Source organism: Scophthalmus maximus, chromosome 8 (genome assembly GCF_022379125.1).
Source record: "Scophthalmus maximus strain ysfricsl-2021 chromosome 8, ASM2237912v1, whole genome shotgun sequence".
Classification (NCBI taxonomy): domain Eukaryota; kingdom Metazoa; phylum Chordata; class Actinopteri; order Pleuronectiformes; family Scophthalmidae; genus Scophthalmus; species Scophthalmus maximus.
The window spans coordinates 13723006-13743987 of record NC_061522.1 but is presented as its reverse complement, the minus strand read 5'-3'; the positions used below and the strand labels follow the sequence as shown (position 1 = coordinate 13743987).

The 20982-nt window shown below is 41.6% G+C and overlaps 3 protein-coding genes and 1 long non-coding RNA gene across 8 annotated transcripts in view; 1 reads left to right on the top strand and 3 right to left on the bottom strand.

Moving 5' to 3' along the window:
- Positions 1–1764: 1764 nt before the first annotated feature.
- Positions 1765–7057, bottom strand: cd7al (cd7 antigen-like). The gene is made up of 6 exons (XM_035637953.2): positions 6375–7057; positions 5217–5570; positions 3906–4295; positions 2736–2845; positions 2049–2250; positions 1765–1929 (listed from the first exon to the last, which is right to left on the bottom strand). Exons 1-6 carry the CDS (start codon positions 6427–6429, stop codon positions 1919–1921), a joined length of 1122 nt encoding a protein of 373 aa, XP_035493846.2. The 5' UTR covers positions 6430–7057; the 3' UTR covers positions 1765–1918.
- A 2306-nt stretch (positions 7058–9363) lies between these two features.
- znf207b (zinc finger protein 207, b) lies at positions 9364–15971 on the bottom strand. Of its 2 annotated transcripts, XM_047333979.1 has the most exons (11): positions 15805–15971; positions 15044–15170; positions 14764–14902; positions 14235–14417; positions 13621–13696; positions 13412–13473; positions 12929–13062; positions 12617–12695; positions 11593–11852; positions 11082–11238; positions 9364–10659 (listed from the first exon to the last, which is right to left on the bottom strand). In XM_047333979.1, the coding sequence occupies exons 1-11, from the start codon at positions 15843–15845 to the stop codon at positions 10508–10510; spliced, it is 1410 nt and encodes a 469-aa protein (XP_047189935.1). In that variant the 5' UTR covers positions 15846–15971; the 3' UTR covers positions 9364–10507. The 2 variants fall into 2 exon arrangements, with proteins under 2 accessions (XP_047189935.1, XP_035493844.1); XM_035637951.2 differs by lacking the exon at positions 12617–12695 and having other exon boundaries at positions 11593–11844; positions 15805–15970.
- A 404-nt stretch (positions 15972–16375) lies between these two features.
- LOC118312314 lies at positions 16376–18530 on the top strand. Of its 2 annotated transcripts, XR_004794203.2 has the most exons (4): positions 16376–17502; positions 18014–18100; positions 18235–18265; positions 18368–18530. It is a non-coding gene; the product is annotated as an uncharacterized LOC118312314 (long non-coding RNA). The 2 variants fall into 2 exon arrangements; XR_004794202.2 differs by having other exon boundaries at positions 18235–18530.
- Positions 18531–18654: 124 nt separating this feature from the next.
- The window catches only part of rhbdl3 (rhomboid, veinlet-like 3 (Drosophila)), a 45256-nt gene continuing 42928 nt past the window's right edge, over positions 18655–20982 (bottom strand). For all 3 annotated transcript variants that reach the window (XM_035636825.2, XM_035636826.2, XM_035636827.2), the window contains one exon: positions 18655–20654. In XM_035636825.2, coding sequence (XP_035492718.2) covers positions 20383–20654 — 272 coding nt within the window. In that variant the 3' untranslated portion in view covers positions 18655–20382. The remainder of the gene's footprint in view (positions 20655–20982) is intronic.

Sequence of the window (20982 nt, the reverse complement as noted above, 5' to 3'; positions counted from 1 at the left end):
ATTGATCAGTGTTGTCATACTTCAATTTTTTAATTTCTCTCAGTGTGGACAGACTATCTCTGTGTGCATTGAGTTGTGATTTTGTGTTTTCTGTAAGCGGCGCCGTCCGCTTGCTTATCTTGCACACTCATATAAAAGATGTGGATTTTGTCTCAGGAAGGCCAGGGTTCCAGATCCCAACTCCATCATTTATAGGTTTAATGTTTGTATGATGAAAAAAAGAAAGAAAAGCAACTGAAAACAATTAAACTCCACGAAAGCACTGAAGGTTACGATGTTTAACAGAATATAGTACCATTGTTTCTTCACAACAACAACAAGAAAAGATGTTCGTAGCAAGTGACATATTTACCAAATAAGACTGAGAATCAACTTTGAAAAAAGTGGAGTGCTTTACATGTGAGATCTACGTAGAAATTGCTTTACATTTAAACAGAAGATGCATTTGTATGTTTTGATGCTGTACTTTTATGTTTCCATCGTGTAGTTCAGGAGCATCGTGCAAGAAGCTTTTTTCTTTCTTTTCTTTCCATCTCTCCTGTCTGTTCCTGTGACAGGTCTTCAGTCGTCGAGGGATTTCATTGTGTAACGGATGGTTTTTCGGAGGCAGGTTGAAGTAGAGGAGTGAAGCTGGTTTTTAAAGGATCATGATCTATGCACAAGTGGGAGGGAAGAGTCCAGGCGGCCGCTGCTGTAACGCGGCCGCTCGTCGACTCGCACTCTGGGGTTCAGGGTTTGATGTGAGGTTGCTCTTGTTTTCGTCTCTTGCTCAGATTTACCTCCACGCTTTTTATTTCTCTCCCCCACCTCCTCCTCATCACCGCCATCTAATGTTTTAGCAAAACTTTACATTGCGTCGTCATGCTGTGTAATCCTTAACCAATGAGCGCTTATCCTTCTGCTAAAGCACTGTGGGTTGTACTGAGAGAAAAACAAGCCCATGACTTTTCAAGGCTGTCTGTTTTCTAAGGAAGGGAGGGAGGGAGGGTGGGTGGGGGCGGGGGGTACTTTGCCTTTGCCTTTCTATTTACTTTTGAAAAAAAACATTAAGGAAAAATGTCTGTAACTGAAATACAAAGTTGTGGCTTTTAATGTTGTTCTTTTTTTCTCCTCATAGAATGTGATTGTTAAGGACATGCACCGGAAAAAATGTTTCCATGGATTATGGAACTTCTTTCGGACTATATTAATAAACTACAAATTTTCTTGGCTGTTACTTGGTGTCATGTGTTGTTTTGGTTTTTTTTATTCCTAGTTTTTCCCCCTAGGATTTTTAAGTTATTCTATTATTTGAATGTAACCGTACTGCAGTAGAGAAGTAAAAGTGAATAGCTCTACATACTGTATATTATTGGTTGGCAATATGGCAGCATATTACTGTGAGATGACACTTATCATCATTAATCATATCTTTAAAAGAGACGGTCTGAAAATGTGCACTGTAAACCCCATATTTATACAATATTGCATCTTCCCCCCGCCTCTGATGGGAAACAGTTATTCATCCTGCTTTTATAAATGATTTGCTTTCTGACAATACGCTGTAGGTAACTAGGTCTTTTCAAGCGACCGACACTCACACTCAGTGATGGATGGTTAGTGGCAGTAAAGTGTCAAAATAAATGAAGAAGAAGAAACCTGTCGGCTTCGCAAACAGGCAAGTGAACAATGTAGGATTCGGTTTCTTCTTGCAGATGTGTGAAATGAAAGGCATTCAGCATCTTTGTTGTACCTCATTTTTATGATAAAATGAATACATCATTATTCTTTTTTAGCAAAAGAACATTTTGCAATGTTTAATTTAATTACCAAAACATTCCTGTTAGAACAATTTCTCAATTGATGTTCAAGATATATCACAATCTCAATATATGTTGACATCTCTCATCTACATTGACCGTCTCGTGCCAGCAAATATTCATAAAGGCCCTGGAAGAAAAGCCATAATACAAACACACTTTTGAGCAAGCAACAGTCCAAAACACAAAAAGATTGCAAAAAAAATAATATCACTCGTAGTACGAGTATTTCATTTTTGTCAGACTAACCCCTGGAAGAGAAGGCCACGCTCGGGCTCTCGTATTGGTTTTCGTTGCAGGATTTCTTCACCAGGCAGTTTCTGTACTCGGAAGCCTCCGTTTCCTCCAGATGGCGAGGGGCCACTTTTCGCCCGAGAGGTTGCACCCCGGCCATCTCCTCGTATATGGGAGCCTGAGGGCGTGACTTGACACTGCGGCGGCGTGCTTTGCCCTGATACTCATCGAGACGGGGGGGACAGACAAATCAGTTTAGGCAAACAACAAAGTGTACGCGCCCTCTCGATTTCCGGTGTTAAAATCAGAGTTAGTCATTTTTTTCTCAAGGCAGCATCCTCAATAGGAAGCTCTAAAAAAGACAAGCCAAACAAGTCTAAATCTCACAATGACATACATGTTTTACCGATAGCCTACTTGGAAAAGACACCCCATTTCAATAAAAGACAAAACGTACAAAACAAAACAGTCGATTAGGGTCTCACTACCTCCCCCACTGCACGCCAAGAAAAACATGCTGACAACTGACAGCAACAAGTTGTGAAACTCCTGTGGTTTTTGTGGCGAGCTGCAGAGGAACTATCTGACACGCTCTCAGCATGCAGGTGCTGCTGGGGCTCATACATTATAATTTTCCCCCTCACTCTTGTTTAATGTCAGAGCGGCACATCAGAGGGCGGAGACTGTCGTGAGTCCACTCACCTGATAAATAAGCACTAATCCCACGACGACGAGGAGGAGGAGGAGGAGGGCGACGGCCGAGGACAGAGCGTACAGCAGGGTGGAGTAGCTGGAGCAGCCGCAGTGACCGCCTGCGGAGAAGCAGAAACATGGGAGATGAGAGGGTCAGCGGGACACAGACACCCGGGGGCCACAGTGACACCATCCAGATTCAATGTGGCGATATGGTAAACATCAAATCCTGTAGAAGAAAAACGAGCGTTGAAAATAAAAGCTGTGTGCAACTGTAAGTGATGTGCTCAAGCACGACGTGGAATTAACAGAAAGCCCTTAGAAAAAAATGTCCCTCCTAGTATCAATACACTTGTTATTTTGAGGGAAAAGTGGCTACTTAGGGACATGAAGGCCGTGAAAACACCAAACACACGAGCAGCAGTTCTGATTGGCCTGATGGTTCACCGGGCCAAAATAGGAGATGAACTCAACAAACTCTCAGTAGCATCATAGAGTCAATAGAGTCAACTCCCTTGCTCATATACATGTCAATATTTTAGAGTCAAAACAGGTGATATTGTAGTTTTTTACTTGCTGTCAGCAAATCCAAATCCTATGAAAAACTAAACCAACAGCATAAAATAGTCCACTGAGACTTTTAAAACATTCAAACGATAGTAAATTGTGCATCTTTGGGGAATATTTTCAGCTGTGCATTAACATTATATAATATTTACATCAGCAGGACATTTGAAAGTTGGATTTACAAATTTAAAAAAAGAAGATCATAGGTCGTATTCGACATGACACTCACTTGTAACAGTGCAACTCACGTATGTGTTTTAGTACTAGTTTTGAATAACGACAGAGCTCTATGGCACCGAGGAATGATACTTGCGAACTGGATCGGTTCATTGAGATTTGCCTACAATAAATTTTTTAAAAAGTGGAATATCACCAGACTGATCAAATAAATACAATTTGTAACAGCTTCTATGATTTAATGATTTATGATGCAGATCATCTTTGGGCAACACGTTAGCTGCAGTGGGACATAAAATATTTCAGTTAAATTGGAGTATTTCAAAGCCTTAATGTATAACTCAATAAGGGTTTGCCATCGGAATTCACCCCCACATCTGGGGAGATGTTAGTAGAAGTGACCTGGTGATCAGGTCCGGCCCTGACGTGACCCACCTTGCACAGAAACAAAGAACACTCGTCTCCCCAGACTGGTGCTGGTGTCGGCCCTGCCGTGCGCGAGCAGCTGGCAGCTGTACAGGCCACTTTCGTCCGGCTGCAGCCGCTGCAGGGTGAGGTTGTAGGTGATGCCACCAGGGCCGGGCGCCAAGGACAGCTGGACCCTCTCGGCTGCAAACCGAGAGGAGACGGAGGAGGCGGGGCCCCCGCCGCCGCCTCGGTGACGCCTCGAGTGGTACAGCATCTCCACGGGAGCCCGGCCCCTCCGCCGCTTCAGACTCACGCCCTCCACGGCCAGGCCTTCCCCGTGCGGGGGGAGACAGGGGAGCACAGCCGAGCCCCCGGCACATGTCTCTAGCAACTCTATGTCCTCTGACCCCGGGGCATCTCCAGAGAGGAAAGGGAAGAAGAACTGATGTAACGGACACCGCTGGACACTGAGTTCAAACAGTGAGGTCATTTAGCAGCAGTCACATTGTTGTTTCCATTAAGATGTTTTACATCCAGATGATTGTTTCAATAACCAAAATACATTTTGGGTGAGAAGCCCTAGATTTACTAAGGAGAATTCTTACTTTACGTACAATGTTAGGAAAAAAAATAAAATTGAAACAGGAAATTGCTGCCTGTGTGTGTGCGTGTGTGTGGTCGATTGACTCATAATGAGTCATATTGTGTCCAAAGAGGAAAGACAAGTGCTCACATTTCATCCATGATACTATTTAATAGGTCATGCTTTATGGGGGGTTGTTGTTTTGAGGACTTATTATATTTTTTATTATTTCATATATAATGTATCAGAATCAGAAATACTTTATTCATCCACGGGGGGGGAAATTGGGTTTTGTTACAGCACCTCCAACCAATATGAGAAATATACACAGGCTTGAAATTTCTAATAAAAATAAATATAGAATATAATAAGTAGAAGAATGAACATCAATGATGAAGGCAACTTTTGGGCACCTAGGTTGTGTTGCTGTGTATGTATTATATCATAATGAACTTTATGTCTGATCCTCCAATTCAACCAGTCTCTCTGGTTGCGAAGCGTCTAAATCCAACCTGTATTACCAATTTAAAATAATTTTATATTCATAATGCTGCATAACAACCACTTACTAGCTATGATTTATAGCATAGTCAGTGGTGCCTATCGTGCAAGTTTTAGTGCAGAGGAAACAACACCTCCCACACTTTTCAAATGTCAACCTTTGGATGAATTTGACCTTCTTGTTTTGCGGTTGTGGAAAGTTGCACCAACAAACAGGTGAAGGTGTGGGATGACATGAGATATGAAAGACTCACCAGCTGTCACCAGGAGGAAGAACTCAGTGTGTCCGTGTATCCGTTCGTCTTCAGAGGAAGGCCTGTTGACGAAAAACTCGCAGTAGTAGCGGTCCGTGTCGCTGACCCTCAGCTCGGACAGGGTCACGTTCAGAGCGCGGTGGCCCGGGTCTCCGCTGACACTGACGCGGGTCTTGTAGCCGCCGTCGTTCACGCTGACCTCGCTGTTGGTGTACATGAAGAGCACTTTGCTCGGCTGCAGCCAGCTGCGCTTCAGGTAGACGCCGAAGGGCGACAGGTCTCTCTGCTCGACGACACAGGGGAGGACCACAGATTCCCCCTCGCGCCGCTCCAGGAACTGAAGCTCACTGTGCACTGTGCAGAGACAAAGAGAAACGTGTGACAGTCATCACTGCAGAGGTGTCAGGACACACGCAGTGTTTTATTCTTATTTCATAGAAGTGCACGTTTCAAAGGAAACAGTTGCACTTTTGTTGCTGTTTGAGGGTTTTGCACCTGATTGTTGAGGTTCAGAAATGCAGCGTGAAACGACTGAACTTCATCTTCGACAAAAAAATGTTAAATACGTTGCTAAAGGCACAAGAAACACAAATTTAAACATGTTTGCCCACCATATTTTTTTAAATCATAGTCATCTTCAAAACATTAAGTATCACAATAATCATTATAATTATTCTTCTGACCAACCATCCAATATAAATATGATTCAAACAAGAATCCACTACGAGACCTTTACAAACTGTGACAAGTAACATTGATCTGTTTGTCCAATATCATAGTCATTTTTTTGTTCAACCCTTTTAAGAAAGATAGACTTTATTAATCCCCACACCAGGGACATTCACTTGTCACAGCAGCAGCAAGACGCAAAGGCATTAGGGAAGAGGAAGAACAAAATATAGAAAAAAATACAATGGAAATAGAAAAGAAATATACAAAAGACTGTAAAATTGTACGTATTAATGTATACATTGTTTACAAAGAGAGCAAGTAATTGCTTTGTGAAAAAGAGGCAAAAATAAGTGGTTTAAATATATATATACATATATATGGGCTCCTGATGACTTCCAAAAGAAAAGATTGTACTCATTCTTCAGCCCCGAGGAGACTTCACACTGAACGTACAGAGCGAAAGAACAATAAAAAACGACAACTTACCAAACCCAGACAACCACAGACAAGTCAGGAACTGGATCTTAGTCATCTTCAACATCACCAGGAGACACTGATCAATATCCTCAGGGGAAAAAAGTGATGACAACCATGACAGCACAGGCGCGAGCGCTCGACCCTGGATGTCTAGTTTGGTCGTAGCTGTGAATCAAACTGAGAGGAACTCCCTGGAGCTCCACCTTGAAACCTTGAGCCGTACGCAAGAGGAAGCACACACTAAAAACTAAAAATAAAAAAAGGCCTGATGACTTCTGATGCAAAAACAACCAGGCGAGAGAAGCGGGTTGAACCCTAACCCTACAACGATGTGAAAGTCTTGACAGCAAATATGTTCAAGTCTCAAGTTCTGACTTGGTGAAGTAATAAAAAGAAATCAAATGAACACCATTGTGCCTTGTTTAACCTTACAACTTCAATATTATTTTAAGTTTTGTCCTATTTATCAAGTCTCAAAACAAAACCAGTTAAAGTTATAAATCTTTTCACTGAGAAATGACTGGGAAACAGTAGTAGTGATGCAGGACGATTTAAATGCAGAATTAGAAATGGAAACAAGATGGCAAAAAGCTCAAATTTAGCAGACAATTCATTGTCTACTACATTTTATGTGGTAGACAATGTTCATCTCTGAAACGAGTCTCTTGAGGGCACAGCTCAAGGATATTCTTTAAAATTCATGTTTTCACTATTATTGAATTTATAACCTTTGGTTCGTCAGTGGCTTTGAATTGATTATAAAGCTTAAATAACAAATTCCTGATGGGTTTTTAATTGATCCACAGGAAAAAACATGTAAGGGCTCACATCCGACGTTATTGGTGGTTCTGACCAAACCCCGGTTTCTGAAAATACATACTGTTCCCCAGGAAACGTGCACGAGCCGTCTGGGGAAATAATTCACGTGAATGCGTAGTCTGGAAAATGTATACCGATAGATGTAACTCTGTGTAGCATCAAGTTTGCGATGTTTTTCTGAATGGCAGATAATAAAACAATACTGAATTAACACTGAAATGTTTCCAATATCAAAAAATATTTATTAGGTAAGGTACGAAATATTTTTTCAATTTCATCAAATTGTTTTTTTTTTCATTCATTGTACTTGGTTTACAAAAGTATAAATCCTACAAATAAAAACCATATTACAGATTTATCAGAGCGATGTCGTCCATCAGGATTTCTCCTAAACTGTCCCATATGATCAACGGGTCTCATCTAGTGCCTATTAAGGGTTCGCATTATTTAACATGTGCCACTAGGGGGCGCACTCTTTCAGAACGTCTCACCAAGTTTTTACCTAAGAACACAAGAAAAAATACAAGTGGCAGAAAAATGTTGCAGTTACTTTATTCTAAATAGTAAAAACCAACTTGACAGTGATTTTTTTCCACATTTTCATTCAAATGTTAAGATACTTACAATACAATCAACTTGTGGTGCATTAGTGAAGACATTTTAAATCTGATATACTTTGTCCTAATCTGTTGGTCAACAATTTAAAGGGTCATGTCACCCAAAATCTATTGTTCATCGTTTGGTAAACAGCTAATATGTACGAGTAGATTACTTCTGACAATCGTTTTGGATGGTCAGAATTTAACTGGATATTTATTTGTGGTGCTCACTGACGAGATTCAACTGCAACATAACTTTGCAGAAATTTAGTCTCAAGGCAAATCATTTCCTGGAGAAAGTAATGCGGCAGTTTGTTTTCTTCAATGTAGTTTAAAAAAAAAAGGTTTTTTAAGCTCCAAATACTAAAATTCCTTTCAACTCATATTTTACACATTGAGATCAGTTATGGTGGTGGAGGAATACTCCTTTAAGAGAACAAAAAACGAAAAAAACAGTACAAGAGGCGACGAGAGAAACATTTGTGTTTTTTCTCGTTGGGTTGAGCCGACACCTGGACACACACCAGCCTCAAGCCCATCGCTGACTACTTACCACGACAGTCCATTTCCTACCAGACAGGACGAGAACTCACAAATTTTAACATTTACACGTCACTGCCCAAAGTCTTTTTACCCTTTGACTACATTTGAAATCAACATGTCACGCAGGGCAACACCCCAACACCTTTTGTAACACAACACCCGTCAGTACATACAAGACTTTGACACTTTTGAAGTGTTAAAGACAGACGTTCAACTCATTACATTATGTATCACAAGGCCCAGCATCCCAAAAGGAAGAGGACAGACCCACAGTGTAATAAACATCAGGTACTTACTGGGGTTAACTGACCTGTCATGCCAGCTGAGTGGGTTTTAAGGCTGAATATGGATGCACTACAAACAACAAAAAAACATATAACACAGTAAGTGATGAGGGCAGAAGAGAAAAACGTGCCATACTAAAACACCTTTGAACACTTCTTGCCCCACCATGCTTAAAATTTTAATCCATATGTGCAATAAGACTCAGATTTTTACATTAACAGCCGTGTTTGTTCTTCATTGCAGATGTTAGTGGCCGATGAGTGTGACACGTTAGGCAGAGCAAAGATGGAGAGAAGAAAAAAAAGCCCACCCATCAATACAAACTAGCACTGCAGTAAAAACCAAATCCACGCAGATATATTTAAACCACCGGTGGCTCTGACCGTCCTAGTTTGAATTAGTTTACAGTTGCATGTTGAGTGGTATCTGCCAGTGCTGGTGGGGGTCTCCTTGTGACTAATATTTTCGTCAACTGTTTTCATTTTATTAATTACATTTGGGAAATTTCACAAATTTGGCAGATGGTTGGAGCAGCGATTGGAAGAAACTGTCGCTGTATCTCAACCATTTGAGATTTATCATCATACATTTCATCTTCTTTACAGCTGCAAACACCACTTGGAGAGAAAAGTCTAAAAATGTTATTTCTAACATTGTACTTCGAATAATAACTAAGCAATAAGTCCTAATCAACTTGACAATCTAAAACTTTTGACAACCGAGTAACAAAAAATTGGAATTTAACACAGAGCTGTTGTATTGTTGGGTTTATTTTTGCTTGCCGTGGTCACACATGGGGGAACAATTAGGACATGTGGTAGACACCATGTTAAACATGCATGTTGGAGAACTGAGAAGTATGTACAGTCAAAAACAAATCAGCAATGACAGTTTCTTTTTAACACATAGCAAGATCATCACATCCACAAGTATCATCGTTTCCATGTGTAACATGCAGTATTTGGAACCTGAAGTTGGCCAACATCTTGGTTTTTTGTCCGGTGGTACAAAGAATTTATTTACTATCCGTTATTTTATTAAAACAGTATGGAGTGAACTTTACAAAAAACAGATGATGGCAAACTTGGTGTTGAAATACCTGATTTTCAAGGAGTAACTGATAAAATCCTGTCGTTTGATAAGAGCAATTAGAAGTCAATAAATAAATCAATACATCACCAGTACAAACCTTAATGACTCACCTCCACGTACGTCAGGACAAACCAGCATTGGATTTCAAGATGGATTTTATTACAACAGATTCATAAAACATTACAAAGGATGCATACAGGTACCCTTTAAACCAGGAAATATTAAAAACAAACCTGAAATAAGAATAAAGCTAGCGACTGATGAGTCATGGATTTTTTTTAACCCTACTCAGTTGGAATCATCTTCAATATCGAGACCCTCACCAACCAACGTTGGGGACGCAAGTCCAACAGCACCTACACGTGCTGTGAGGGCCTCAATCACTCTACCGAGAAAGAAAAAAATGATAAGGAACAACAAAATGAATCGAAGGTTTACAAGAGAAACTTGCCTTTGTAAGGAGTTGGTACGTTCATGTAACTCCAGCAGCTTCAAAAGAAATATGAATCATTTACCACACTTCACTTCTATAAACCTGAGTGAAACCTATGGGGGGAGAAAATATATAGATATATATCCTCACATGTAATCAAATAACCACAGAATGGCAGACAGAAACTTGTGTGGTGTCTGGCTGTTTTTCCAATATAGATGTTACGTTAAATGTCCATGTGTCCTAACAAATAATGTTTGTCTTCACCACCGCTGGTCTTACTGTTCTTTGCTTGCAGCTAGGTTTGAAAAAGCACAAGGATGATAGAAAGGTGTTAACCTCAAACCTAATGTGGTGGCTGCTTTGCTGCGTCAGTAGCGTCCGGCTGGAGACATGACGGGCGGCCTCATGCCCATGGGAGGGCCCCCCTGGTAAGGGGGCACCATGGGAGGACCCTGCCCATATGGAGGCATCCCTCCCGGCATGTAGCTCGGCATGCCCTGAGGAGGAGCGCCGTACTGAGCTGCGGAGGAACACAGGGACACGTGGATGTAGAAACAGTTCTTACAGATTCAACAAATGTCATGATATGTAGCTCTGGTGTAAATCGATTTCAGTGTGTGCTGTATTTACTTGAAGAGTAACCCGACAGTTTTAGCTTGGACAAGCCCCTTTGACTCAACCAGACAAATTAAAACGCACACTTTGTTTTTCCAGCGGATTATTTACTTTTTCATATTTTTGGTGCCATAAAAACCTCAAGCTCAAAATAGTGGACTTAAGTTGCTCTTTAAATTAATTAAGCTCTTAAGGAATAGTCTGCCATTTTCTGGCAGAGATTTAGATAAGATCAATACCAGTCTCATACATGGTTAGCTTGGCTTAGCACAAAAAGAAACAAGGGGGCAACATCTAATGGGTATTTCAACCGACTGATTTTCTTACCATGCATGGGATGCCTCATTCCAGGCTGCTGCGGTGGCATCCCTTGCTGCGGGGGCATTATGCTGCCCACAGCTGCCACCGAGGGAGCAGCCGGGTGGGCCTGACCCGTCCTGGGTATAAGACGCTGGTAACGGGGCAACTGGGCCTTCATCTCCTCCTATTGGCAGGGGGCAACACACAACGCAAACATTCAGACTAAAAGAGACATTGTCATGCCCCTTTACAGTACAGTAGATAAATGTTTACAGAAATGATGAGGAACTGGGTACCAATATTGGCGTGCCCTGATTTCAGACTGAGGATATTCAAGTTCAGAATGGTCCTTTAATGTAACCACAAAACAGAAACTGCTAAGTAAGAGGTAAGATATACAATGCAAGTAATGTATTTGATATCTGGCAGATATGAAATATACTGCAACAAGCCTTTTATCGGTGCCTAAATGTTCCATTATATGTATCAGTCATTACTTACTGTGAAAAGGGCAAAACAGAAAGCTCGGGCAACTTACCAGTGAGATATCCTCATCAGGATGGATCAACTTACTAGTTGCACTCGTGGTGGTGAGGGTGGCAGGCTTACTGGCCACTGTGGCTGGGGGTTTGGCCACAGTGCTGCTAGAGGGGTTAGAGGAAGCAGAAGTGGAAGAGGAAGAGGAGACAGAGGGCTGGGTGTAGGCAGGGAATGTTGCTTTGGGAGGGTCGGAGGAGGCGGCGGCACTGTGGGCGTTCGAAGCTGCGACTCCTGAAACGCTCTGCTGCGCCTGTTCAAAGACAATACAGGTAACTGACACTGAAAAAAACTTTTTGTTCAGTCCTTTTCAAAATATACAAAAACTTCAAGTACAAACCAGTCACGATTGTACCTTTGCGACGATCATTATGAAACAAATTACTCAGAAATATTACCCTAACATTCAGTTTTTAATTGTTTGTCTTTACAAAAAAAATTAGGATTTCACTTTTAAAAGTGAAAACTATAAGCCAATTTTAAATTTGAGGGAAAAAAACAACTATAATTGCATGTTATACGTCGCTCATCAGACCATAGTGAAAATACTGCATGAAATGAACCAGATCCTTTGAGTCCGCAAAAGAAAATAAATCATTTGGAGTAAACACAAATCTTCAGATACACAGAACAAATCTGCACTGTACAAAGCATGACGAGTATTTTTTTTTTGCAGAAATCATGCCCCGGAGGTTCGGGTGGGCTGGATGATGCAAACGAAATCCATGTAAATCTCTTGTACTGCCTCATTTTGTGTTAATCAAATAAAAGCACATGCACAGTAAAAAAAAAATTAAATAAAAGCTCCCAAAGATTACGCCAGTTGTTTTTTTAGGTATAATTATCTTAACACATACAGTATCGCCCAACATGCTTTGTTTTGATGCTCTCAAGTAGGCTTATGGGGTAAATATGTTTAGTAAACAGCCCAATTTACAGGCAGAGTTGATGAAAAGCAGCATGCAGCTGCCACAGTCCAAGTCAAAGTCCTGTCTGTGAGCATACTTGTGGCGTGTTAGGAAAGGGAGGCAGAGAGGAAGCAGACTGAGGGTCTACAGATGCAGAAGAAACGGCTGCTGTGCTGCTGTGAACACCAGAGCCCATCTGCAGCGTGGTGGAGAGGAGATCACAGCATTGGCATGTAAACATGTGCAAAGAATCTATCAGTGTACTATGTAGTGGTGGCGCCGATTTTGAGAAATGAAGTGGGAATGACAAAGTCAGAAAATAAAGAGGAAGAGCTGACTATAAAGAGAGAGGACGCGAGACAGAAATGAGAAATTAAATGTATGATTTTTCCCTGAATTGGGGGTGGGGGGGGGGTTCATGGTGCCCACCTGTGCTGCACTGGGGAAGAGAGGTTTGGTGACAGCGGGCTGGGCTGCTGGTACTACCGGTCGACTGGGCATCACTCCTGCTGCCGGGGCCATGTGGGGCATCCCTGGCCTGGGGGCCATGTGGGGTGGCATTCCTGAGGAGTCAACCAGACACATTCAAATCTTATGTTTCCATCACTATACTATACTATAACATTTTAAGAGAAGCTAAAACAGAACAAGAGCAGGTCGGACAGGTTCACATTTCTTAACAATTAAAGTCTGAAATCATTCATTTAACTCAACCACTTTATTCAATTGCTGTGGCTCTCATGATTTCAACACTTTGTATATATTACACGCCACCAAGTTTAGCGACATCTGCTGTGCCAAACGGTGTGCCAATGTAAGCAATGTGAGCTACACTTTGAGTCCCAACAACAGGGGGGAAAGGTTAAAAGTTACATTGGGCATCAGTGTTTCTTATGTGTGGGCGAAACTCACCTGGAGGAATGCCTGGCATTCCCGGCATCATGGGAGGCATCATCCCTCCCATCGGCATCATCCTAAAAAGACAGAGAGAACCAAAAGAATATGATATGACACATAACCACAGTAGACTCACGTCATGTGACTGCACTCCACAAAAACAACGGCATAATTAGGAAGATACAGAAAATGTAGCGATGTACCTGAAAACTGTGAGCACTTACCCTGGTGGCATTCCGTGCATGGAAGGAGGCATGCCGTGCATCATGGGAGGAACGCCTGGCATCATGGGAGGCATTCCTGTAGATGAATCAGATGACAATGTCAGTTATAACGCTGCATCACTCCACAAGAAGAGCCAAGGCAACTTCTTCCTTCTATATCTTTTCTTTCGACAACATTTTGCCACTTTTTTTTATTATACTGCAGCTCTGAACCTTCTGGGCATGAGGAGGTTTCACAGTTTGAAACCAGATTCTAGTTGAGAATATAAACCTCATCAAAAAGTGGTTGGCTAACGTGTCTGTGTTGGGAGGCTACATCAACATTGATGCTTGAGGTTTTGAAAAGTGTACATGTTAGAAATTGACCAGGTGTCAGGGTGTGGGTCTAATAAGGTTTAAGTTATTTTGTATTCTGCGAATAAAAGCTTCTTTATTTTGTTTATAATTCATTTAGACTAATGAGTCTACCAGTCAGAGTGCACCATGACCATTTTCTAGAGACAACATCCACACCAGTCACTGAAACCTAACTCAAGCTTTTTTTAAAAATATTAATAGGGCAAGTTGAGTCTGAGTTGATTCCCAACGTTGGATGTTTACTAAGAGGTCCTTGCCTTGATATCCTCCAGGTGGCATCCCAGGCGCGCCAGCCACAGGAGGAAGCCCAGGCTGGGCCATGGGAGCAGCGTAGCCTGCCTGTGGTTGGAGAGCAGCGACCGGCGGAGCTGATGGTCCTGCTTCGTCGTCGTCATCGTCGTCATCTGAATCATCCTGATTTGACTTCTTCTTTTGGCTCTCTGCAAAAACAGAATGGTCGTACTCACAAATACTTTCGCCAGCATTGTATGTCAGTTGGTTCAGGTTTCTGCAGAGAACTGAGAGGTTGTTTTATGAAAAGGAAGCACAGCGCCTTCAGTTACAAATCAGCTGCAGATCATGCAATTAACTGAGGAATGAAGCCCCAGAAACGACCCTGCACTTATGCCTCACTTCTTCGCATGGCTCTCTTAACAAAAAGAAATACAACCCTCGACCGGGAATCTTTGATCCCAGTCAGATAACATGACATAATGTAATAAATATTTAATTTATCACATAGGCTTTACGTCCATACATATAAACCTACTGTGCAGGCGTACAAACCTTGTGATTTCTGTTCTAATGTCCGTCTTCTCTCCTGCATGTCTTTCTCTGGAATCCCTTCCATGCCATAGATTTCCAGCTCAATGTCCGTTCTTCCAGGAATTGCATTCGGTACGCTGTCAATGGTCTCTTTGTGTACCTGGAACACATGCAAAGTGAGCCAGGGCACCGTACATTAACAAGCACATCACAGTCATCGACTACTTCATAGGGACAGTGGCGCCCTTTGAAACTAAAATGAACTAAACTAGGATGGAATGACAAAGGGACAGGGACCAACCTGCATGCAGTGAATGGCCAAGCCCGGGCCAGTGTACAACTTCTTGTGGCAAATGTGGCATTTGAAATGCTTTGCCTTCTGATGCTGAATCAGGATCTTCTCGTCGTCAAAGTCTCGATTGCAGTACCTTGAGGGGGGAGTTAAAGATCGTCCTCGAGGACCTGAGCCATGAGCATGAACACAACATGTAACAGCATCGAGACTTCACCGAGGACAAGCTCACATCCACGACTCCGACATAATGGAGGAAAAACATGTTCACGGACACGAGATCTCACCAGCAAGGAGGTTTATTTTAATATAACCAATGAGCTGATCTCTATCTGGGTTCGTTGTATTGTGAACAGAGTCGTTTTAAATACCGCCGTGTTCCTCTAGAACGGGACAGACAAGCCACTCATCCTCTCAAATGACGAATTACTCAAATCTCGATGCTAGAATCACAAACGCTACGATGAACAGTCGCAGCGTTGGCTAACACACGACCCGGTATCGGAGCTTCCTGCCTTAGTTTCCTCACTATTAGCACCAATTAAACGCCATTCGCCATCCGACGCCAGGTGTTTTACACGCATTGCGTGGAAGTCACACATTTAAGTGAATTTCCAGCCTCCAAAAGGACAAACACTTAAGCTAACGTTAGCTTACAAAGCGACTAGCCGCGGACACGCTAGCTCGGGCCTTCCCTTTGTCCGGCTAACGGTGTAGCATCTCGCGCCGCTTAAATCGGCGTCTCGCCGTCCAGAGGGGCGAAAGGATACCAGCACCATGGCTTCATCTGCTTCTTCTTTTTCCGTCCCATGTTTCAGGATTACTGTGAGAGAGTTCGTACAACGCTGACCACTGGTTTTATTATCTGTTTGACAGTAGCATGCTGTAGTCCCGTGACGACGCCGACAAATGGCGCTCCGGCGAGGGAAGTTAAAGGCGGATGCTGAAGTCTCGCGATGACAGGAGACGCAGACGAGAAGTCACGGACACGCGGCGCCTCTCGTCAGGTTTGGGGTCAATGATGAAAATATTTATTATGACTTATCAATAATGTTGTCGCAGGTCAAAGGCAGACCAACAAAGTCTATGACGTTTCCTTTGAAATGCATGAGAATTTCCACCAAGCCAGATTATTATTATTTAGGGAAACCTGTGAAATGCAACTGCAACAGATCTGTATTTATGAGTTTACTCACTGATCATAAAATAAGATAAAAGCTGTACTTTTGTTTTAGTGGAGCTCATAAACAAAACACATGGAGTGAATTTTCAGGTCATATCTAAGCTTAATTTATTTTAAAATGTTTGGACGACATGGATGTTTTTTTAAATCTAAACATTTTTTATACCAAATTTCGAATATTTAAATTAAAACACTTCACAAGCAGATAATCAAACAGAAAATAAGTGGCACGTGAGGACAAGGGTTTTATTTTATTATTTTTCTTTTTGGTCCCCTTGGCGTATTAATATTATGCAATCGATTATTTACACAACAAAAACAGTCCAAGTTCGTCATCCTCAGCGAGTTTTGTCATAAACGGCTTAAACAGGATTTAATCCAGACACTCTATGGACAGTGAGACCAGTGGCAGTGGGTGACAACTGCTCACATAACTGCATTTCGTTGTTCAATTAGTGTCCACTTGATGGAGACAACGTTACATAAATAGAGACCTGAGTCCCCTGTCTTGGTATCCAATCTTTGATTTTTGAAAGACTGTGTATTCTGTTTAAAAAAAAAACATGCAGACGTCCTGTCCACAATCTTGTTGCACTTTAACGGGGCTGTTTTTCGTGGTTAGAGTCTGCGCCCTCAGCTCCAGTTAGTTAGGGAGTGATATTCTGTAACTGTGTGCTTGTAACTTTGAGGTGTCCGTTTTGGGAACACCCTTTCCTGTTTCAAAAGGACACATTTTGAACAAAGTGAGGTTTATTAATAGATGGTTTTCCATGTTTGCCGTGGAAGAGCTTGACTGGCCCGTGCAGAGCAGGGGATGACCTCTGGAGTCACCTCCTACACCAACACGGAGCTGAGCCTTTGGGCCCAGCCTCAGTGGATGACCTCACTGATACTGTTGTGACTGAAGAGGCGCAAATCTTCACAGCCAGGTTGTAAAAAAAAATCTAGTGGAAAATCTTCCCTGCAGTATGCTGGCTGTATGATGCCTGTGGTTGGGGAATAAGACGATCAAAGACCATTTCAATGGGTTAATGCTCTGGTGTCCACGTATATTTGGTCACACAGTGTGATACTGTGAGTGCATGTGTCATGTCAATGCTACAAAAGAACCCAAAATCATCAGACGCTTTGATCTTTTGCACCCTGACCAACGTCTTTCAGATCACAAATGGTAAAAAGGAAAAAGGATGATGAAGAAGTTGGTAAAAACAGATAAATAGTCTACTGTACCAACAAATCTCATAATTTTCATCATGAGAGTTGGAAAGTAACAAAGGATCATTTGGTAAGTCAAGTACGGTTTCCATAGTATTTCCATTTAAAGCTACTTTATACTTATATTACACTACAAATCAGAGGCAATTATTGAAGTTTTATGTCTATTAGACACTTCGATACTTTTCAGATGCAGATAAATATAAATCAACTAAAAAGTTATATAGAATTATAAATTAACTCAGCAGTATATAAAGTATATTAAAATTAGTCAGCTATGGATGTTCTTTATATGTTAATTCATCAATCATCATAATCCAATAATATAATTTATATTTTTCAGATTGCTTTTTGTGTTTAGGTAAAATATTTTAGTATTTTTTTCTTCACCACCGGTCATCATCACTTTGTTAGAATCAAAAGATACCAAGGCTGTAAGTAAGTAGACAGAAACGTTGGTATTAATTATTCATGAGAGAGTAAAAACTGCCAACCTTGGTCTCTCTACTTACATTTAGTGGAAAAGATGTGAAATGCATATTGAAACAAATCTAAAATTGAACAAGTGCTGCCCTCAACAGACAGCATGAATGCTGAGACACCACGAATTCAATCAGAGACGGATTTTTCTACCTTGCTGCTTCTCATGTCCTCGCTTTCTCACCAAGGTGAGTGATTACCTGTGATATTGGAGATTTATGACATGGAAACACAACAGAGGCGGCCTTTCCTTGGATGCCTGATGAATTTTTCATTGTACGCCTTTGAAACCACTACTCTCCATATGGTTTTCAATGAACAGACGGAGAAGACGTTCAGTGGCAGCTTAAGAGGTCCCTCTTCTGAATGAATTATGGCTGATCCTGGTATGCCCCACACATTTCATTGATCACATTGACGTGTACTTTTTTTTCTTTTTTTCTTCTTCAACAAAGGCTCTCAAACCTAGCTCTCTCCTCTGAAGCCCTGAGCTCGCTCTACACACTGGGTTTAGAAGTTAATCTGGTTTCAAGACTGCAGACCTGCTTGTTTTCGAGGGGTGGGGGTAATCTCTGGATAGTGAATAACACTTTGTTTGTGTGAACATGTGCGACCTGACTTTTATATCGGAGGGACTGGGTTTAAAAGATTAAAAAACCTTCATTCATATACAGAGAGACGTGCATGTATGTCCATGTAACAGAGAAAAAAAAGAATCAGCAGAAAGAAATCATAGTCATACTTTGTTTCTGTATAAAAATGTTTAATGTACTCCAGTATGTACATATAAAATGTACAAAATACGCACAATGTTAAAATATTGTCAGTGATTCACCCCTCACTCATGTTTGTGTCATAGCCCTTGTTATATACAATCCCAGACCATCTTTAGAACCATTTTTTTTTTCAAAAATAGGATACATACAGGATATAACTAACATATCACAATATAGACCGACTACAGAATTTATACAACATACCAATATCACCATGTAAAAAATAAAATCAACAGCATATGCATTTTAAAATATTAATCTGTATTTAATCATATTATATTAATGTTTGTGCAAAGCAAGTACCAGTGTAGCATGAGGTTACAATACAGTACAGTTTGAGACTCACAGTTCAGGGCTGGGGTTGCTCTCTATCCCAGCTCAATCAATTAACAATTTAAGTTGTGACAGGAACTAATGAGATGGCATTGATTTGCCTCTTCCCACCGCTGAGTGACGAGACCCCAGCCCGGATGTAGTCGAGGTTAGGCGTGTGTGCTCTTCTACGTTTGGTAATGAGAAATAGACCCAATTGTCCCCCATTGGTGAATGTTTTCATTAGCTTGAATCCCACTGTCCTTAATTCACCTCTTCACCAATCAATAAATAAACTAAAGTTTTGTTACACAATAGCAACGCCTGTCAAGGGCTGTGATCTTCCCCTGGTGCTTGTAGCAATATTTTGGCATTATTTTTGAAAGCTTAAAGTCTGAACGGCACTTTCGCTTCTTACTTTTTTTTTTTATCTGTACACAATGTTTCAACAGTCTCACTCCTTACGCAGACAAAAAATGTCAAAGACAAGGTTTGAGTTTCAAAGAGCATTGAACAAATATGAATCCTTCTTTGGGGAAGTGCAAGATGCTGAAGGCAACACTGAACAGCAACCAACACTTTGCTTCAAAGGTAAATTCATAATAACTTAAGAAAATTGCTGTAATCTATATATTCCATGATCCCTCTACACCGTGAAACTTAAAGAGGTCCACTTATCCTGCTCATCATATTTAATGTGTACCTCTCATGTGTGCAGCACATAAACTGCTTGTAATGATGACAAAACTCCAACAAAGCCAAAATTCTCACAGGGCCTCTGCTGATGAAGAGGCCACAGGCAGTTAACAAGCTTTTCTGAAAACTGTTTTTTTACTGCTGTCGCCCAACACAAGAGGCAACTGTGCAGAAATACTTTCATCATGCTGATGTCTCCATGACTAGGCACTGTTGGATTCAGGAGGAGGAGGCAGACAATGTTAAGCCATGTGGACTGGGTTGTTCCTGCTTGTTCCTGTTGCGTTAGATCCAAGGTTTCTCCTGGTGTCAGCACAGTGTCATCAACAAAAGTTCCACTGGCTGATACTGTTGAGTGCCAAGCATCCAACAGAGATGAAGACAAAGAGCAAGTAGAGGTTCACTCATTTGGTGAGTGGGAGCAATGGTCGGGCTTAACCCCAAATGTAGCAGGTGGGATGAAAAAATGAATGTTGATACAGACAAAGAGGGTTGCTGCTACAAGTCGGGTATCCCTGCACCAAAGCACTGGATGTAGAAGTGTGGTAGCTGTCAGGCAACTCTGATCACCCCATGGTGAAGCTCATAATATGAGGGGTGAGGTGGCTCATCCTGCCGGCCGGTCACACCTCTACTGATCGAGGAATAAAGGGGATACAGTGTCTCATCTGCCTCTAATAGACAAATCACGGTGGCGGGGGCAGTCGCACGTCGAGCAAGCTGTAGGCGAAAACGTTCCAGAAGACTGCGCAAAGCACGAACAAGGCGTAGACGCAGAAGAAGATCCAGAACAGGGACTGTTCCTGGAGTCGCTGCTCGTAGTTCTGCAGGACGACCACGCCCAGTGTCAGGCCGACCAACACCCCTCCCAGGTGAGCCACAAAGCTGGGGTTGGGGCACGGAGGAAAGGCCTGTGGGTAGAACCGCAACCACACCGCCCGACCGAACTCTACACTCACTGCGACCAGAGAGAGGAGAGAGAAAGCTGTGAGCACATCACAAGTTCCTGACACCAACTCACATATAAAAATGTAATAATATTGTCCTGGTAGACGAATAAGAGCTTCTATCATTTGTATTTAAAAAAAAATAAATATTGGAGACTTGCTGAGATAATCAGTTTATTCTGTTTATGTAACTTCTTGACCTGAATTAACTTTGAATCCACACGACTGCTCTTGGACAGGATTTAGAATCAAAACAGAATAGAACAACAACAAAATAAGGTATTTATATTTCTCAATTCTTTATTAGGATCTGTAATTCTTGGCTCACTTCCACATCTG